This window comes from Coffea arabica, chromosome 11c (assembly GCF_036785885.1).
Source record: "Coffea arabica cultivar ET-39 chromosome 11c, Coffea Arabica ET-39 HiFi, whole genome shotgun sequence".
NCBI lineage: Eukaryota > Viridiplantae > Streptophyta > Magnoliopsida > Gentianales > Rubiaceae > Coffea > Coffea arabica.
In genome coordinates, this window is record NC_092330.1 from 25,386,718 (window position 1) to 25,404,644 (window position 17,927).

Below are 17,927 nucleotides of genomic sequence, written 5' to 3' on the forward strand. Positions count from 1 at the left end.
GGGTGCACGTGTGAAACAGGTTTCTTCCTTAAATATTGTGGTAGTCTTTAGTAAAGATGTTTGTCACAGCTTCAAGACAAAAACATGTCTTGTGCGGCTTTATGTGGTGCTTGGATGAATCATTTTAAGAAGTCTTAAATTTCGGGCAGCTACTAAATTCAGTAATTACCATTTAACTTTTTTGGAATCACATGAATTTGGTTCCTAAGATTAATTTCAAAAACTAGAAGTCAGTTTAGGAAGCTACAAGTTTCGCCAGTTGTACTGCTTTAAATCATGTTTAAGAAATCAATTCCAATTTGCTTGTGAATAGGATTCGGCAGCCATCGATTTTGTTCCCTGGTTTGAAACCCCTTGCAAGGTGGTGAAAGTTAACATGTTTGATTGGCGGTTACCTAAGTTGAGAATGTTCCAAATATTTGTGGCTTTCCATGTAAGACATCATGACCATAAAGACATTGTACTTGGACAATTCTTATACATTTGCACTTGGGAGCTAAGGGACTCATAGGAAGGTTACTTGAGGTTATTCTCTAAATAAAATAATGTTCCTAAGAGAATTACAAGTTTCCTTATTGATTAGCTTCCTAATTGCATTCATGAAACTGTGGAGAAAAGGCTAGGAAATATAGGAATCTTCAAACTGGTTCCTCCACTTTCCAAGCTTATCTCTTGCGGGTTATTGAAAGAATAGAAATTGCCAAATATTTTCTCATTCAAGAGCTAGTATTGGCGGCTCCTTTTAAAAAAAAATACTCGAGGCCGTAATCTTGTCGTAGTGGATCACAAATCTTGTTTCTTTACTCAATTGATTATGGGTTTCAAAATTGATCCATCAAATTGATCTGTCAAGAAATTTCTACTGGAATGCTGTCTAGGAGCAAGATGGTAAATACTTCAAGTTCCAGTTTCAACCCTTGGCAAGCAAGTTCTCAACTGAACCTTCAAGAAAATTCGCACAAATATCAAATTTATTAAATCAAATAATATCTGTAATGTCAATTTAAATTGAAGTGAATTAACTGATTTATTAATTCACAATTGACTATTTGAGTTGGCTCATTATTTAAGTCCAAGTTAAATGGGTTTCTTGAGTTACAAGTTACCCAAAATGCAGGGAGGTTCTAAGGATTTTTCTTGAAGACTTAGCCTACATATTTTGGCTATAAATAAAAGGCCTTCCTTCAAGATAGGAGAAAAAAATCCCTAACTTGCGGAGAAACTCTGTCAAATTCTCTCAAGAGCTTTCTTCCTCAAATCCAAATCCAAATCAAGTCAAACAAATCCTCCTGCTATCGGTGTTGAAGACTTGAAGTTCCAAGTGTTTGACGCCATCATCAAATCAATCGTTTTTTACGCCGAAATTGTAGGAAACACCCTTTCGATTGGAGAACAAGTCTTTTCAGCCCTTCAATTGAAGCTATTCGAAGAAAAGAATCAAGGGATTAATTTCTTTGATTCAAGAACTTTCAGAGATTGTAACCCGCTTATTATTTGATTTAATCAATTTGATATTTGTGCGAATTTTCTTGTCTTTTATTTTAGGCAACAAAATTTGTACTTACAGGGTGTTCAATGTTTTATTTAGTTTTTCTTCATTTTAGGCATTATTATTACATGAAATATTTGTATCCGTGCAAGGGATTATTGAACTTGAAACTGAACTAATATCAGATCTACTTTTGCAGTATGCGCTCTATGTTACGCTCCTATTCGTTGAAAATGTGCAACATTTTTCTCTTTGATGTGGGAAATTGTTTCCCTTGTCATAGGGGAAAAAAAAAGGAACTAACAAGGGGACTGGGATCCTTGCCTTTGTCACGAAGTTGGGGGCTAAAGTTATTCACTTCTTTTAATCGCACAAAACAATTGCAGTTTTGATTTCCAATGTATATCTTATTAGCTAAACTGGTTACTAAAAGTACCCTTCAAAAGAACATAGCGGAATTCGTCCCTGCCTCTCAAACTTCATTGCTTCGAAAAAGGAGGAAAAGAACAGAGTTTGCCCATCGCACAGATTTTACCTAGTGCATCTAATCTTATCCCTCCGTATGATTGACGAATTATTGCATAGGATTGAATTTACCTAGTTAACACTCTTGAGTAGCGGCTGCATGCGAGTTCCCTTGTTAACCAAGAAAAAGAGGAAGAGAAGGCAAGTGTCGAATTTTTATTTTTTAATTTTGGTTTCTGTTGAAAGGAGAATTTGGTTCGTCTTTTAAATACCTTAATAGCTTAAAACATCACTACTTAAACACCACTACTTTCACCAGTTGTGCTTAAATCCATCGGATACCAAGTTATATAAGTGGCTGATTATCAACTATATGACGTATTGGCAGTCGTTAGGAAGCAAGGTCAACTTAACAGCTTAAAACGTGCAATTCTTTAATGTATCACCAAAGAGACACCAAGATACTTGTATCTGTACCAATAACAACCAATTGAAGTTACAGTTATGCTAACAGGGCTAAAAGACGGTCACCAACAAGTAAAACACATATAAATAGCCGAAAACTTTTTCGTGCATGCACTTTCTATTTCCTTGTACATCCTAATATATATCATATCATCTGTAATTAATTTCCCATCCCTTATTCTTTGGTTAACCAAATCTGTTGCGTATGGAATATTTATAATATACTCTGTACATCATTGATCTTGCTAATCCAATCCAAAATCTTCCCAGTATTCAGACAGGTCAAGAAAGAGCCAAAGAGGTAGAAGAAAGGGAGGCATGGTGAAGCCAAGCATGATGACGAAGACGTTAGGCTTGCTACTTCTGGTTTTAACGCCATGATGACCATGGCCCCACAGGTTCATGGACAAATTAACCCTGAAGATCAAAGTCCCAAAGTCGTGGAACTTTGGCTCAAGAAACTTGGGCACGTAAAACACAAAAAGTTAACTAAGCTCCATTTCTATTTCCACGACACTCTTTCTGGGAATAACCCCACAGCTGTAGAGGTGGCTCAGGCCAACATTACATCTAAATCACCCACGTTGTTCGGAATAGTCAATGTAATGGATGATCCTTTGACGGTGGGCCCAGAACCCGCTTCGAAAATCGTCGGTTTTGCTCAAGGGTTTTATGCTTCTGCCTCGCAGCAGGACGTAGGGCTGCTCATGACCCTTAATTTTGTTTTCACCGATGGTAAGTATAATGGTAGCACTCTCAGCATTTTGGGGCAGAATCACGTGTTTCACAATTACCGAGAACTGCCAATACTCGGTGGTTCTGGTGTTTTCCGGCTGGCTCGAGGGATCGCTACTGCGAAGACGTATGCCTTCAATGCTACTACTGGAGATGCTATTGTTGAGTACCATGTCATTGTTATGCATTATTGATCCCGATATGCATGTGGTTTTATGTATTTGGTTTCTGACATTTTGTTTCCTCTAAACTATAGAGGTATAATGCCGTATAATTTGTGGAGACATTTGCCAATGTTTTTCCGTGTTGTATCTTTTCATGTGAAACATCTTTATTCGTTATACTCTAGTCTAGTGATAAATAAAAGTAAGGAATTTCAATTTTTTTGGGTTACAACACATTTGGGAAATCAGAATACTTTTTTTTTGTGTGTATGGGGTGTTGGGGGGTGGTTTCGAGTTGCTTTGGTTGCATTTAGGTACAATTTTAATGTCTACACTTACATCCATGTTTCTGTTCATATACTCTCTTCGATCATCCCACTTTGATAGTTTTATTTTTATTTTTATTATCTCAAATTATAATATATTTTTTAATTGAAAAATATAGTTAACATTTAATTCCTCTAAAATACACTTTCTTAATATATTTTGTTATCAATAAGTATAACTTATCTTATTTAATACAGTTCACTTCTCCAAAATGTATTGGCATATCAAAAACTAAACTTTGTTACCGGTCGAAGCTTATTTAGCTCAGCAGGAGACTCAAAAGCTGTCACTGTCTTCAAACCATGAGTGAAAATTTGAAAAACCATTCATATTCTCACAAATTTCCAACGAAACTCCAACAAAAGAGTATGATTTTGTTTCTACACATCAAGAACATGAACAAGCCATTTTTGAAATGCAGAGAATTTTTTTGCCCAAGTTGAAGTCAGTGAGGCCATTAATTAGGGATGGCAACGGGGCGGGGGACCCCGTCCCCCGTCCCCCGCCCCGTCCCCCGCCTCCCGCTCCCCCCGCCCCCTCCCCGCCTTGCCCTGCTTCCCCCGCGGGGTTAATAAAATTTTATTATATAATTTTATTATAATTAAATTTTAATAAATAATCAAGTACTAAAATATCAACACATCACCAAATTATTATTCATTGTAATTTTACAATTGAAACTCATAAAAACAATCAAACAGAAGTTATTTGAATACAATCTAATATGATGAAATAAATATAACTAAAATAGTCAAATTTTCACTTTTAGTACAAATGCAATCACTAATTCATCATTGTGTTTGTGCTTTTTTTTGAGAAAAAAGTGTTATTCTATTAAGTGTAATTAGAAATTTAGTATAAATGTATTAGTAAATTTAGTATAACTAATTAATAAATTCTATTAGTAGACATGTATAATTATTCATATAATTGATAATATCAATTATATTACGTAAACTAATATACAATATATAATACATCTAACTAATAATATCATTATCATAAGTTTATAACTAATTAACTTACATATAATATATAGTCATTTATATATATATATATATATTTTTTTTTTATTTTTTTTTTTTGCAGGTGGCGGGGCGGGGGATGGGGCGGGGGTATACTCCCCCGCCCCCCGCCCCCGCCCCAATCCCCGCCCCGTGAGGCCCCCGCGGGGCGGGCACCCGCCCCCATTGCCATCCCTACCATTAATTGATTTAAATGCTCCACCACAAGAAAATGATTCTATTCCGACAGCTGGAGAGCATAAATGCATTCTTGGCAGATGATTGAAAAGAAGATGGAGTATTAGGTGCCTGAAATCTTTTGATTGAAAATTTAAATTGCTAATTGATTTTTTCTTTTCACGTAATTTAGCTTTCCATCAATAATTTTTTGGGTTTACTTTCCATTAATAATTACTTTGATTCATGCCTTGAATGGTGCAACTTTCGATTAATATTATCATTGTAATCAATGTAAAGGTATAATGATTAGTCATGTTTTTAATACTAATATAAGGGTCTTTTAGAAAAACAATAGGTTAAGTTTACTCTTCTTAACAAAGTTAACTAATTTTCCTTAAACTGTATGGGGAAAAAAAATAGATCTTACCCAATTCAACACTTAAATTTAATAGATTCAGATCTTAACATATTTAGACATCTTTGATAATAAAAAATTGAATATCTGAATTAATCAAGTGCTATTGAAATTTCTAAGCAAAAATTGCTTCCAAATATAAGTGATGAGTTATTCACTTATCTCTTAATGTAATATACACTCAAATATATCAGATCTAGTGTTTAACATTTCAAAATGGATTCAGGGTTCAGATTTCAAATTTTAGTTTTCAAATTTCAGTTTTCTCAAATGCATCCTAAGACTAAAGTGAGAAAATGAGATTATTAAATTAGCATATACAACTAAAATTTACTTAAACAACAAAGCTAACGAATGTATATCAAATTAAATAAAAATTGCAAATTGCACATGTTCAAACCCAAGCCCAGAATACTGAAGCCCTTGCTGAATGGGGGACTTGGTTTTACAACTAGTTTAACGTGAACCCTCTGTTAAAATTTTAGGCGTTATATCAGGAATACTAGAATTAATAATAAGCCGCTCACGATTGGGTCTCGAAGATACAATGATTAGGTCAAAGGACCAAGATTAACAAAATATTCTGACAGTATAACTCCTCTCTGTCTTTGCTTTGACTCAACAAAAATTTTCACGCAAAAGATAGATATATAACATAATTTAGTTCAGAGAAGGAAAATCAGGGCATTCTAGTTGGCATGTCATTTCTCAAAGGGTTAAAAACAAAAAAGCTCCATGTGGAATACCTAATACATAGAAAAGTCTCCTGTGATTTCAAAACATACAAAACCATACCTCATGTTTTAAACTAAATTATAAATTAACAGAATTCGTTAAATTTAACGGAATCTGTTAAATTTAACGATAAACTTAACGGAATCTAGTAAGTTTAACAGTCGAGACTGTCATTTTTGTTAAATTTAACGAATTCTGTTAGTTTATAATTTAGTTCAAAATATGAAGTGTCATTTTATATGTTTTGAAATAACATGAGATTTTTCTGTGTATTAGATATACCTAGCCCTTTCTCAAACCCAAAGCTAGCTGGCTTTTAAGTTTAATGCCATGACTTTCACTTATTTTTTCTGGCCATGCGACTTCATATAATATGCTGCTGCTGGGGTGAATGAGATGGTCTAACAGGGGCCTATGATACCTTCTAAACAGTTGTTGGAAACGATATCAACAACCAATAACGTGCAAATTTTTTTTTTAGTACACTTGAAAAGTTCAAAATGGTTGGCTTGCCCTATGGAGTAATGGAAAACATTCGAATACTTTTGTAAAACCCACGATTTTTGGCCCATTTTTTTTGTTACATTGCCCAATTAAATAAAATGGTAAGTTACCTTTGGTAATAGTAAAAATAATTGCAAGTTAGGTTAAATGGTTAATTAAGGGGTACTAATATAAGTAGTGCTAGATTTAGGGTTTTATTGAAACCCTAGACAGAAAAATAAGCCCAACCTTACCTTTCTTTCGTCTGCCTCCCTAGAGCAAGAGCCGTCAGAGAGGAGAGAAGGAGAAACAGGCAATATCGTTAATTGATCCGACAACTAGACACCTAAACCTGTAAGTCTCGAGTTCAAGCAAGAAAACCTCTCTTTTAAGTTAGTAGATGTATTAATTGTTTTAGAAATTTTATGGACATGTATTGTTGCTATATAGGTGTAGATATATATATGTTTTGATAAGATTCGTATCTGGGTTAATAGAAATAGAGGGGTTGATTTTAATCTTGAGATTAGAGGGTGTTTGAATCTGTTTTAAAAAAAAAAAAAAAAAGGAAGAAGGGAAAGGAAAGAGCAGTAGCGGCTGCCACTGCTTTGTCTTGGCTGGACACGCCACACACAAATGCGGGCCGCCATATCTGGCAGCAGAGAAAAGAATTTCAAGGGTTGGCCGCCAAGGCTAGAGAAAAAAAAAAAAAAAAAAAAAGAAGACAGCAACAACCAAACAAGTAGAAGTCAAGAATAATGGCGGCCGCCAAAGCTTGACAAAAGCTTTGGCAAAGCAGCAGCGCCAGTGGAGTAAGCCCAGGAAAAAAATTGTTTTTTTAATCAATAGTAATGACAATAGTAAATGAGTAAACATATATAAATATATATATATATTGGCAAGTATGCGTGGGTTAAAGATACAGTACGGGTTTAGTAAATATGCAGTAAATAAATTTTAGAAAATAACTAGCCCATCTTTATAGTTTATCATAGGTATTAAAATTTAGGACCCAATTTAAAATAATTGCTAGAATTCAAAGGTTAGTCATGTAAAACTATACTTAATTAATTACGTATAAGATACTTAAATGGAAATCTAAAACATCTTAATCTAGCCGTCTTAAGCCACATTAGACAAGGTAAGATAAGTTCTAAATTGTTAAACAAAATGCTTAAAATAATAATAATAAAATAATGCTAATAATAATACTAATAATAACAATAATGATAATAATAATAGTAGTAAATAATAATGTTGACGAAAACACTAATAATAATATTAAATAATATTTAATCGACAATAATAGTGAGGATATTAACAATATGGTCATGGAGAAAATAAATTAAGGATATAAATAAAAATAAAAATATATAAATAAGAGTGGAATAAACTAAGACAGTTATAGTAAGTCAATATGTATAAGGGTATGGGTACTTGTATGTACAAAGAATAATAATACCTACACCCGCATAAAGATAGAGATAAAGGGAAAGGTAATAGTAGTTAGTGAACATATGTATATATATATATATATATATATATATATATATATATAAGTGGTAATAAAGAATGAATTAATGCCGACGGGGACGATACTAATAATAGTGAATAATTATAAATTATAAATAAATATAGTAAGATAGTAAACAGGATTATGAATAATTATTTTCTGTTAAATTGGGAAACTTTACAAAATGAACACTTTCCAAATTAAGAAACTTTCTAAAAATAGAAACTTTCCAAATTAAGAAACTTTTCAAAAATAGAAATTGTCCAATTTGAAGGGAATGTTATTAGGGTCCGTAAAATGGTCTAGATATGAATCTTGTACTTATTTAGAGGTTGTATATTTATGCATTTATAGGAAGTAGCAACTAATTAAGGAACCTATACATTGGATAGGTGCGATACAAGGATCTAAGGTAGTTTCACTCGAGCAGCCAAACAGAGGTAGGTGGTGCTTACCTTTCTGAGATTTCAAATGTGCAAAGTGAAATTCTTGTTTTCAATTCTATTTTGTTGTGTTGACTCGAAAGGTGTTTGATTAAATGCTTTTCTTGGACATTTATGAAAGTTATATTTTACTACACAAAAATGGACCATGGGACTTATTTGAAATATTTTGATATGTTTTTTAAATACAAAATGAGCTGAATCTTTTATGAAAGCAAATATTTATGTATATGATATATAAAATGAATTTTGACAAGTAAAGCTTAGAGCAGTCATGGAATAGACGATAGGGGCTATAGTCCTGTCTAATCGCCATGGTAGCCTGGTATAAAGCCCAGCCGATTGGTGAGGTCATGGTAGCCTGGTATAGAGCCCAGCCGATTTGACCGATTGATAAAGTCATGGTAGTCTGGTATAAAGCCCAGCCGATTGACCAATTGAGAAAGTCATGGTAGTCTGGTATAAAGCCCAGCTGATTGACCCAAGAATGAAATGAGACTAATCGGTAGTCATAAAACCTATTGGTCGCCCACCTAGAAGGGGTAAAATCTCTAGGTTGAGTACTTAGTAGCCGGTCATTGCATGTACTTGTTATGAGTTGAACTGAAAGAAGATTTATGAACGGATATGAAATGATTTATGAACTGTTTTGAAATGATCTATGAACGGATATGCGACGTTTTATGGAATGATTCATGAATGGATATGAAGAGACTTATGAATTGTTGCAAAGTGATTTATGACATTGCGATTTCTCACGTATGGTTGTCAATAAAGTGCTTTTAAATTCCTTTTCATTCTTTACTACTGATTGCTTTATAAATAACGTTACTTTCAAAATTACGGATGTGAATGATATGCAAACGATTTGAGTTGTACTTATATATATATGTATGTATCTATAAAATTAAAAGTGCATGGTCCAACAGAGTGGTAAATATTACCTACTGAGCAATGTGTCGCTAAACCCACTTCTTACTATTTTTGCAGATTCTAAGGAGTATGAGTTGGTTTACATAGAAGACCCCGAGGATGACTTTTATTAGCTTTGGATGAATAGAAGTTGGCAGTCTAGCTACTTCTAGTTGTTAGTCTTATTTTACCCTTGTTTCCGCTATTTTTATTGGAGAATAAATGTACGAACGTCTTGATTATTCATAGACTTCCTTTTATATGTAATTCATACCGCACTTTATCTAGTTAAATTATTTAGTACTGTCAAATTTAATTAGTTAAGGTAGCCTTGTATTCCTGAGTGGGACTTGGGAGTACGGCGGATGACATGTGACTGGCACGTGCGGGCTCGAGGCATGACATTTTTAGTGGTATCAGAGCTTAGGTTACATGGTCCAGAAGTATGTGAAATGGTTTCTGAGGCATTAGGCGTTTTGAGAATTGAAATGAGATGAAAAGAAAAAGAGGATTAAAGGAAATAAGAGATTTATGTGATTTTTAATGTTATCAAAGTTTAGGTTATACGATCTAGATGTATGTTCAATGATATTTGTAATATTAGTGATTTTAGAAAACGGGAATGAGGTTGGATAGAAGATTGTGAAATAAGAGATTTTTATAATATTTAGTGATAACAGAGCTTGAGATACGATTTACTCTTTAGATGAAGTATGCCCTAGGAAATGATCAATTGTGACTAAATAAATAGGTTTGAAAATTTGCATGTGTGAATAGTTGAAATGGTACGATTGGTGGTTATGATGTCCTTTTATTGGATGTAATTTTGGTAGTACACTCTACGTTTAAGATGTCGGATGTGTAGGAAATATTATGTGTATTTGAAGTGTTGTCTGTTGGAAATTGAAAGGAGATGGAAAAATAGATCAAAAGAAATAAGAGATTGCTGTGATTTTTTAGTAGTATCAAAGCTCAAGTTGTGATAGTTGGAAGTAGGTGTGAAGATACTGAAGATATTCTTGATTTTGAGAATTGGAATGAAAGGGATAAGGGATTAAAAGAAAATAAGTGACTCCATAACATTTAATGGTACTAGAATTTTAGCTTACGAATTTACTGAAATGACCTCAGGTATTGAGATAATGATTACTTTTAGTAAGTAAGTGGTGACTATATGTGTGAATGTTAAGTTGAAAAGGTAACCAAGCCCACCTGCTAGATATGATTGACACTTACAAAAAAAAAAAAAAAATATATATATATATATATATAAAGGGTATTTATGGTGTTCTTTTTGTAAGTTTCGATCTCTATAGTACATTTCAATTTTATCATTTAGAATGTCAGATTTACGGATACTCTTATGTCTAGTTGAAGCCTGGTATAGAGAAAACTGAAAATATTAAGAAAATTAGAGTGCACAATGAAAGTATGAATGATTAACAAAATGATGTCATTGAACGGAAGCAATACACGTTGGATCTTGAAATTTTGTGGACTTATTTTGAGGTGTATGATAATTAGATCTAATGCTCAAGACATTTATTAAACTAGTTGATATTATTAGTTTTGGTATTATTACATCATGATCAGGCAAGAAATATTTTATAGATTTCTTACAATATATAATTTTACATACTTTTTACCTAAAAATGAGTAAATGGTGAAACCAAAATTTTATTTGCACAAATAGTTTTTTTTAATCAGAATTTTTAAATATGTACCTTTACCTTGCAGTTGCTTGGTAAGTATCGTTTCTAAATATATATGTTGTTGAGGCTGTTGTTAGCTTCTTCTGCGGTCATGAGTTGCCGAGGAGCGTTACGGCGACTTCGATCGTCCTTCTGCCGAAGTTGCCTTCGCCCCAAGACTTTAGTCAGTTTCGTTCCATAAGCCTTTGCAACTTTGTAAACAAGGTTATTTCAAAAATCCTGGCGAATCGGTTGTCAACAGTGTTGCCAAGTATTATTTCTCCTCAGCAGAGTGGGTTTGTTAAGGGCAGGCAAATTTTTGATAATTTCCTATTGGCCCAGGAGTTGGTATCGGATATTCACCGAAAGAATAGAGGGGGAAATATTGTATTCAAACTCGATATGGCCAAAGCCTATGATAGAGTCTCTTGGCCGTTTTTGCTTCAGGTGTTGAGGAGGTTTGGGTTTGGTGAGATCTGGATTGATATGATTTGGAGGCTTATTTCGAATGTAAGGTTTTCAATAATCATTAATGGGGCCCCTCAGGGGTTTTTCAAGTCTAGTCGTGGTTTAAGGCAAGGAGATCCGATTTCACCGGCTCTCTTTGTGATTAGTGTGGAAGTCCTTTCTCGTCTTTTGAACTCCTTGAGTAGCCTTCGGGGCTTTACGCCTTTCAGAGTTCCAAGGGGTTGCCCACCTGTTACTCATCTTGCCTACGCAGATGATATTATTGTCTTCTCTAGTGGTTTGCGGCAGTCTGTGCGGTTGGTGATGAAGGTGCTGGATGCTTATGTTTCAGTGTCAGGACAACAAGTAAATTTGCATAAGAGTTGCGTCCTGGCTCATGCCAAATTTCCTGGGAGCAGAAAGCGGTCTATCGCAGAGATGACAGGTTTTCAGGCCAAGGAGTTTCTGGTCAAATATCTGGGTTGTCCTTTATATGCAGGACGGAGGAGGAGATGCTACTTTGCAGGGGTTTGTGCCTCGGTCTCAAGTAAAGTGTTGTCATTGAAAGGGAGGCTTCTCTCATATGGTGGTAAGTTAACATTAATCAAGAGCGTGCTTTCTTCTATGTCGCTTCATACACTCGCTGCTGCGACCCCTCCAAAGTCGCTCCTTAATGGGATGGAGCGCATTTTTGCTGATTTTTTATGGAGCTCCTCAGAGGTTGGGCCACGCTTCCATTGGATTAGGTGGGATCAGTTGGGTAACTCGTATGCAAAGGGGGGTGCTGGCTTGAGATCCCTTAGGCATGTGTATGATGCCTTCTCAATGAGATTGTGGTGGCATTTTCGGTTGCGGCAATCGTTGTGGGCTGAGTTCATGCATTGTAAATATTGCCCCAATCTACATCCTTACTTTGCTGATACTTCTCCCGGGGACTCTTGGACATGGAAGAGAATGGTGGCAGAGAATGGTGGCTATCCAGGGGGTAGCGGAGCAACACATCCACTGGATTTTGGCTAGGGGTAGCGTGAGCTTCTGGCATGATAATTGGTTGGGGACTGGCCCATTATGTAGGGAGGTGGATACTTTTCAGGAGTACATGGTATCGGATTTTGTTGAACAAGGTTGTTGGAATGTACAACGGCTAGGCATGGTGGCGCCTAGCGGATGGGTGGGGAGGATTTTGGGAGTTGTGCCCCCCTCGTTGGACCAGGCGGATACCATGGTTTGGGCTCCTAGTATCTCTGGTGTCTTCTCTTTAGCATCTGCCTACCGGGTCGCTCATGAGGGTGGAAATAGCTCTTGGCTTTACTCACAGCTTTGGCTACAAGAGTTGCCGATAAAGATCTCTTTTTTCATGTTGAGATTGATAGGGTCCCGTTTGTTGGTGATGGACAGGTTGCATAAACTTGGCATAGTTGGCCCATCTCGTTGTGGTTGTTGCTTGTACCCAGGTCAAGAGTCTTTGGATCATATTTTCTGTACCGGAGAGGCGGCAAAGAGGATTTGGGGTTACTTCGAGGGGGTGGTTGGAGGGTTTCAGGAGTCCTTTACGGTACGTCACAAGTTGGTTAGCTGGTGGTTGAGGCCTACTCGGAACCCGTATCTCCAGTATCTTTTTCGTTTACTGCCGTCCTTGATCTGTTGGCATTTGTGGAAGATGTGGAATTCGTTTGTCTTTGATGGCCACCACACGCCCATGGTGCATGTGTGTTCAGCAATTTTTGGGATCTCAGGGATATTTTCCACCTTAAATTTAAACGCCTGGCTCTCTCTGTTTATGATTGGCCGGGTTGGTACGGGATGGTGGCTGGCCTGCAGAGGGTGGTCAGGACCTTGGTTGTGCGGTGGAGCTGCCCAGCGCACAATATCGTCAAACTGAACTCGGATGGATGCTCTCGGGGGAACCCGGGAGTGAGTGGAGGTGGGGGGTGCTTAGGTGCTCGGAAGGAAGGTTTATCTTGGGGTACTCATGTTTCTTTGGGGAGATGACAAGTCTACAGGCTGAATTGAAGGCGTTGATTTTTGGTGTTAGGCTGGCTATTGACCGTGGGTATTCTGATTTACAGTTAGAATCTGATTCATTGGTTCTGGTTCAGATCCTCCAAGGGAAGTCTTGGTGTCCGTGGCGGTTGCAAGGGGATTTACAGGACCTGTTAAAAGTCAAAAGGTTCGTCAGAAAGGTATCACACTGCTTTCGGGAAGCGAATAAACCGGCTGACCGCCTTGCAAACATTGGAGCAGACTCAGGGACGATTCTGACGTACGATTCTTTGCGGGAGTTGCCTCGCTTGGTGAGGGGGGATTTCATTCTTGATCAGATGGTGGTCCCAAGTTTGCGTAGAGTTAAAGTGTAGGAGTTTCCTAGCGCTTGGGTTTCTAACATGTATCCCATCCTTTTTATGAAATAAAGTAATATTTAAAAAAAAAGAGCTTTAGCTAAATGTATTTTGCAAAAAAAAAAAAAAAAATCTTATCGTATAAAAAAAAAATTTTAACAATAATTCTTGATAAATTCTCTTTGTACTCTAAATTCTAATGATGAAAGAAGTATAGTTAGTTGACTTATGTATTTCAAAACATTTTCAGTTTTCTAGACCTGTGTGAGTTTGAAATTCTATGCCTAGATAATACTTTACCAAGGTTATGATAAAACTATTAATTTGGTGATAATTTTTGTATAAAATTTTCTATATTTTTGTATCATCAAGAAGTTTGTGAAATGATATTTCATATATTAATATCTTCGAAAATTGAATTGAGTTAGGAAAAAAAATGACCAAAGGAAATAAGATTCTCATGGCATTTAGTGGAATAATAACTTAGGTTATAAGATCTGAAAATAGGAGTGATGCTATTTGAGGTATTATTGACCTCTTTGGAATTTGAAATGAGATAGATATGAAATTTGAGGGAAATAAGGGATTTCCATCACCAATTACTAATACAATGGGTATGAACCCATATATCGAGATAAGGATTATTTTGTGATAGTGGATAAGTAAGTTGTGATAAAATGTGTGACAAAAGAAGAAATGGTACTGTTAGTGTTTACGACATCCTTTCTATATGTTGATCTCTATGGAGCATTATAAGCTACTATTTAGGATGCGGTATTTGTGAGAGATATTATGTCCATCTGAGCTATATAAATATAAAGATAAGAGGTATTGAGGATAATAAGAGTGCGCAGCAGAAGCCTGATGGAATTAAATAAGGAAATCCAATTTAGATATTGTAGGAATAATTCCCAAGATGTATTGCAGGAACATTGAAAATTTTGTTAACTTATCTTGATATTTATATCCTATAGGTTCTGAGGATGAAACCTTTAAAAGGGGGAGAGAATGTGATATCTAGTCTAAAAAAAAATGAACTGCGAAAGTAGTGTCGGATTAGGACCCTAAATTCATGTTTATATTTTGATCGACCTACCAAGAGATTATAGGAATTGACCCCCAAATGAATGGACAGTCAGAAAAGATCGTACAGACATTGGAAGATATGCTATGAGCTTGTATTCTAGACTTCTTCGATAGTGGGGATAGGTTGGTGAAATTAATGGAACTTGTGTACAATAACAGCTATTATAGCGGGATAGGTATGGCACCATTTGAAACGCTGTATAGGCGAAAGTGTAGATCACTCTTATATTGGGATGAAATAGGTGAGAAACTGATCACTGACCCCGATTTGGTGGAAAGAACCTTGGAGAGAATTAAGGTTATTCAAGAAAGATTGAAAGTAGTTCTAGACCGAAACAAGAGTTGGGCGGATTTAAAGAAAAGACCTTTAGAATTTCAAATGGGAGAAAAAATATATTTGAAGGTATCCCTCACCAAAGGAGTGATGAGATTTGGAAGAAGTAGTAAGTCAAATCCGAGGTATGTAGGACCTTACGAAATACTGGAGAGAGAGTTGGACCTTTAGGGTATCGACTGACTCTTCCACCTGCTTGTCGAGGATACATGATATTTTAATGTCTCCTAACTGAGAATGTATGTTTTAGACCTGGCCCATATTTTGGAAAATCAATCCATTGAGATGAGAGAGAACTTGTCAGTGGAGGACTTTCCTTTGAGAATCATGGATCATAAGGATTAAGTTCTAAGGAGAAGGACCATACTATACGTGAAGGTGCAGCGGACAAATCATACACCGCTAGAGGTAACGTGAGAGTTAGAATAGGACATGCGGAGTAGATATCCCTATCTTTTTATCAAGGTACGTAAGTTTCGAGGACAAAACTTTTTGAAGGAGTGTAGAATGTAAAACCCACGATTTTTGGCCCATTTTTTTTGTTACCTTGCCCAATTAAATAAAATGGTAAGTTACCTTCGGTAATAGTAAAAATAATTGCAGGTTAGGTTAAATGGTTAATTAAGGGGTACTAATATAAGTAGTGCTAGGTTTAGGGTTTTATTGAAACCCTAGACAAAAAAATAAGCCCAACCTTACCTTTCTTTCGTCTGCCCCCCTAGAGCAAGAGCCGTCAGAGAGGAAAGAAAGAGAAGCAGGCAATATCGTCAATCAATCCGACGACTAGGCACCTAAACGTGTAAGTTTCGAGTTCACGCAAGAAAACCTTTCTTTTAAGTTAGTAGATGTATTAATTGTTTTAGAAATTTTATGAACATGTATTGTTGCTATATAGGTGTAGATATATATATGTTTTGATAAGATTCGTGTATGGGTTAATAGAAATAGAGGGGTTGATTTTAATCTTGAGATTAGAGGGTGCTGGAATCTGTTTTTTTTTTTTAAAAAAAAAAAGGAAGAAGGGAAAGGAAAGAGCAGCGGCAGCTGGACACGCGGCACACAAGTGCGGGCCGCCATATCTGGCTGCAGAGAAAAGAATTTCAAGGGTTGGCCGGCTTGAGAAAAAAAAAAAGAAGACAGCAACAACCAAACAAATAGAAGTCAAGAATGGTGGCTGCCAAAGCTTGACAAAAGCTTTGGCAAAGCAGCGCCAGTGTAGTAAGCCTAGGAAATTTTTTTTTAATCAATAGTAAATGAGTAAACATATATAAATATAAATATAAATATAAATAAATAAATATATATATATTGGCATGTATGCGTGGGTTAAAGATATAGTACGGGTTTAGTAAATATGCAGTAAATAAATTTTAGAAAATAACTAGCCCATCTTTATAGTTTATCATAGGTATTAAAATTCAGAACCCAATTTAAAATAATTGCTAGAATTGAAAGATTAGTCATGTAAAACTATACTTAATTAATTACGTATAAGATACTTAAATGGAAATCTAAAACATCTCAATCTAGCCGTCTTAAGCCACATTAGACTACGTAAGATAAGTTCTAAATTGTTTGTTGATCTTGATCCCTATCTTTTGATATTTACAAAACAAATGGATGATACTAATATTTCTTCAAAATATACTTTCAGTTTTGAAGTTATTTGATTCCATGAACAAGTGCAATTAAAAGGGGACAAAGTATGCTGAAGCTGTCGGATGCTCAAGAAGTCAGGATCGGACGTCCGATAATCGTTGTGCCACTTCGGACGCAGAAAACCAACCTACCGGACGTTCGAAAGAATTGAAGAAAATTTCCCAGTTTTACATCATACCTTCGGACGCAGAAAACCAACCTACCGGACGTCCGAAAGAATTGAAGAAAATTTCTCAAACTCACTGCCTGCTGTCGGACGCATAAAACAGGGCTATCGGACGTCCGACACTACCAACGGCTAGTTGACTGTTCAGCTACTTTCTATCCGTTGGAAGCATTATTGATGCACTTTCTTGGTCCTATATAAATAGTGGTTGGTCAGACACTTCAAATAACTTTGACACACTGAAGATACAAAAGATCTAGAGTGATTTTGGTGAAAAATACTCTTCAAAAAAGATTTGTAGTCTTAGTGGTGTGAGGTTCATTGTAAGCTTTTCATTTGTGAGTGAATACTTCATGAGTGTAGCTCTATGAGGGTTGTCCTGAGGGATAGTAAAACGTCCTGATTTGACCGAGTGGAGTTCGGGGTAAGGAGGAGGTGAACCTTCCTTTGTACACAAGAGTGATTGTAATTCATCAACTTGAAGTAGCGTTGTTGAATTAATCTACAAGCTCAAGAGGAGTTGTGTAGTTAATTGGTTTGCAATTCTTTCCTTTTTATTTACTTTTTGTTACGTTTGTGATCTTTACATTGTTTATCTCTTCTACTCACAAGCACTTGTACTTTCTCATCAATTGCTCCATTGTGTGGTCGCCTAGAAAAGTTGTTCTCGGGCCTTACAATTGGTATCAGAGCTTGGTCTCCTAGAGATTAAACTCAATCAGCTTTGGAGTAAAGATGACAACCAACAATGCTATGTTTTTCGAAGGACATTCTGTCATTAGACCACCTATGTTTAATGGGTCAAATTATGTGAGTTGGAAAGTAAGAATGATTATTTTTTTGCAATCTATTGATATTGAATTGTGGTTTATTAT

At 35.8% G+C, this 17,927-nt stretch overlaps 3 protein-coding genes across 3 annotated transcripts; all 3 read left to right on the forward strand.

The window, feature by feature from the left end:
• The first annotated feature begins 2,799 nt into the window (after window positions 1-2,799).
• On the forward strand, window positions 2,800-3,348 carry LOC113715952 (dirigent protein 22-like). Its single transcript, XM_027240254.1, has one exon. It carries the CDS (start codon window positions 2,800-2,802, stop codon window positions 3,346-3,348), a length of 549 nt encoding a protein of 182 aa, XP_027096055.1.
• Window positions 3,349-12,567: 9,219 nt separating this feature from the next.
• On the forward strand, window positions 12,568-13,350 carry LOC140016510 (uncharacterized). The gene has a single exon (XM_072070043.1). The coding sequence runs from the start codon at window positions 12,568-12,570 to the stop codon at window positions 13,348-13,350; it is 783 nt and encodes a 260-aa protein (XP_071926144.1).
• Window positions 13,351-13,456: 106 nt separating this feature from the next.
• On the forward strand, window positions 13,457-13,825 carry LOC140016511 (uncharacterized). The gene has a single exon (XM_072070044.1). It carries the CDS (start codon window positions 13,457-13,459, stop codon window positions 13,823-13,825), a length of 369 nt encoding a protein of 122 aa, XP_071926145.1.
• The last annotated feature ends 4,102 nt before the right edge of the window (window positions 13,826-17,927 follow it).

What these genes read in the sequence shown, in the direction of transcription:
- LOC113715952 (XM_027240254.1), top strand. Translation starts at nt 2,800, where the DNA reads ATGACCATGGCCCCACAGGTTCATGGACAAATTAACCCTGAAGATCAA.
- LOC140016511 (XM_072070044.1), top strand. Translation starts at nt 13,457, where the DNA reads ATGACAAGTCTACAGGCTGAATTGAAGGCGTTGATTTTTGGTGTTAGG.
- LOC140016510 (XM_072070043.1), top strand. Translation starts at nt 12,568, where the DNA reads ATGGTATCGGATTTTGTTGAACAAGGTTGTTGGAATGTACAACGGCTA.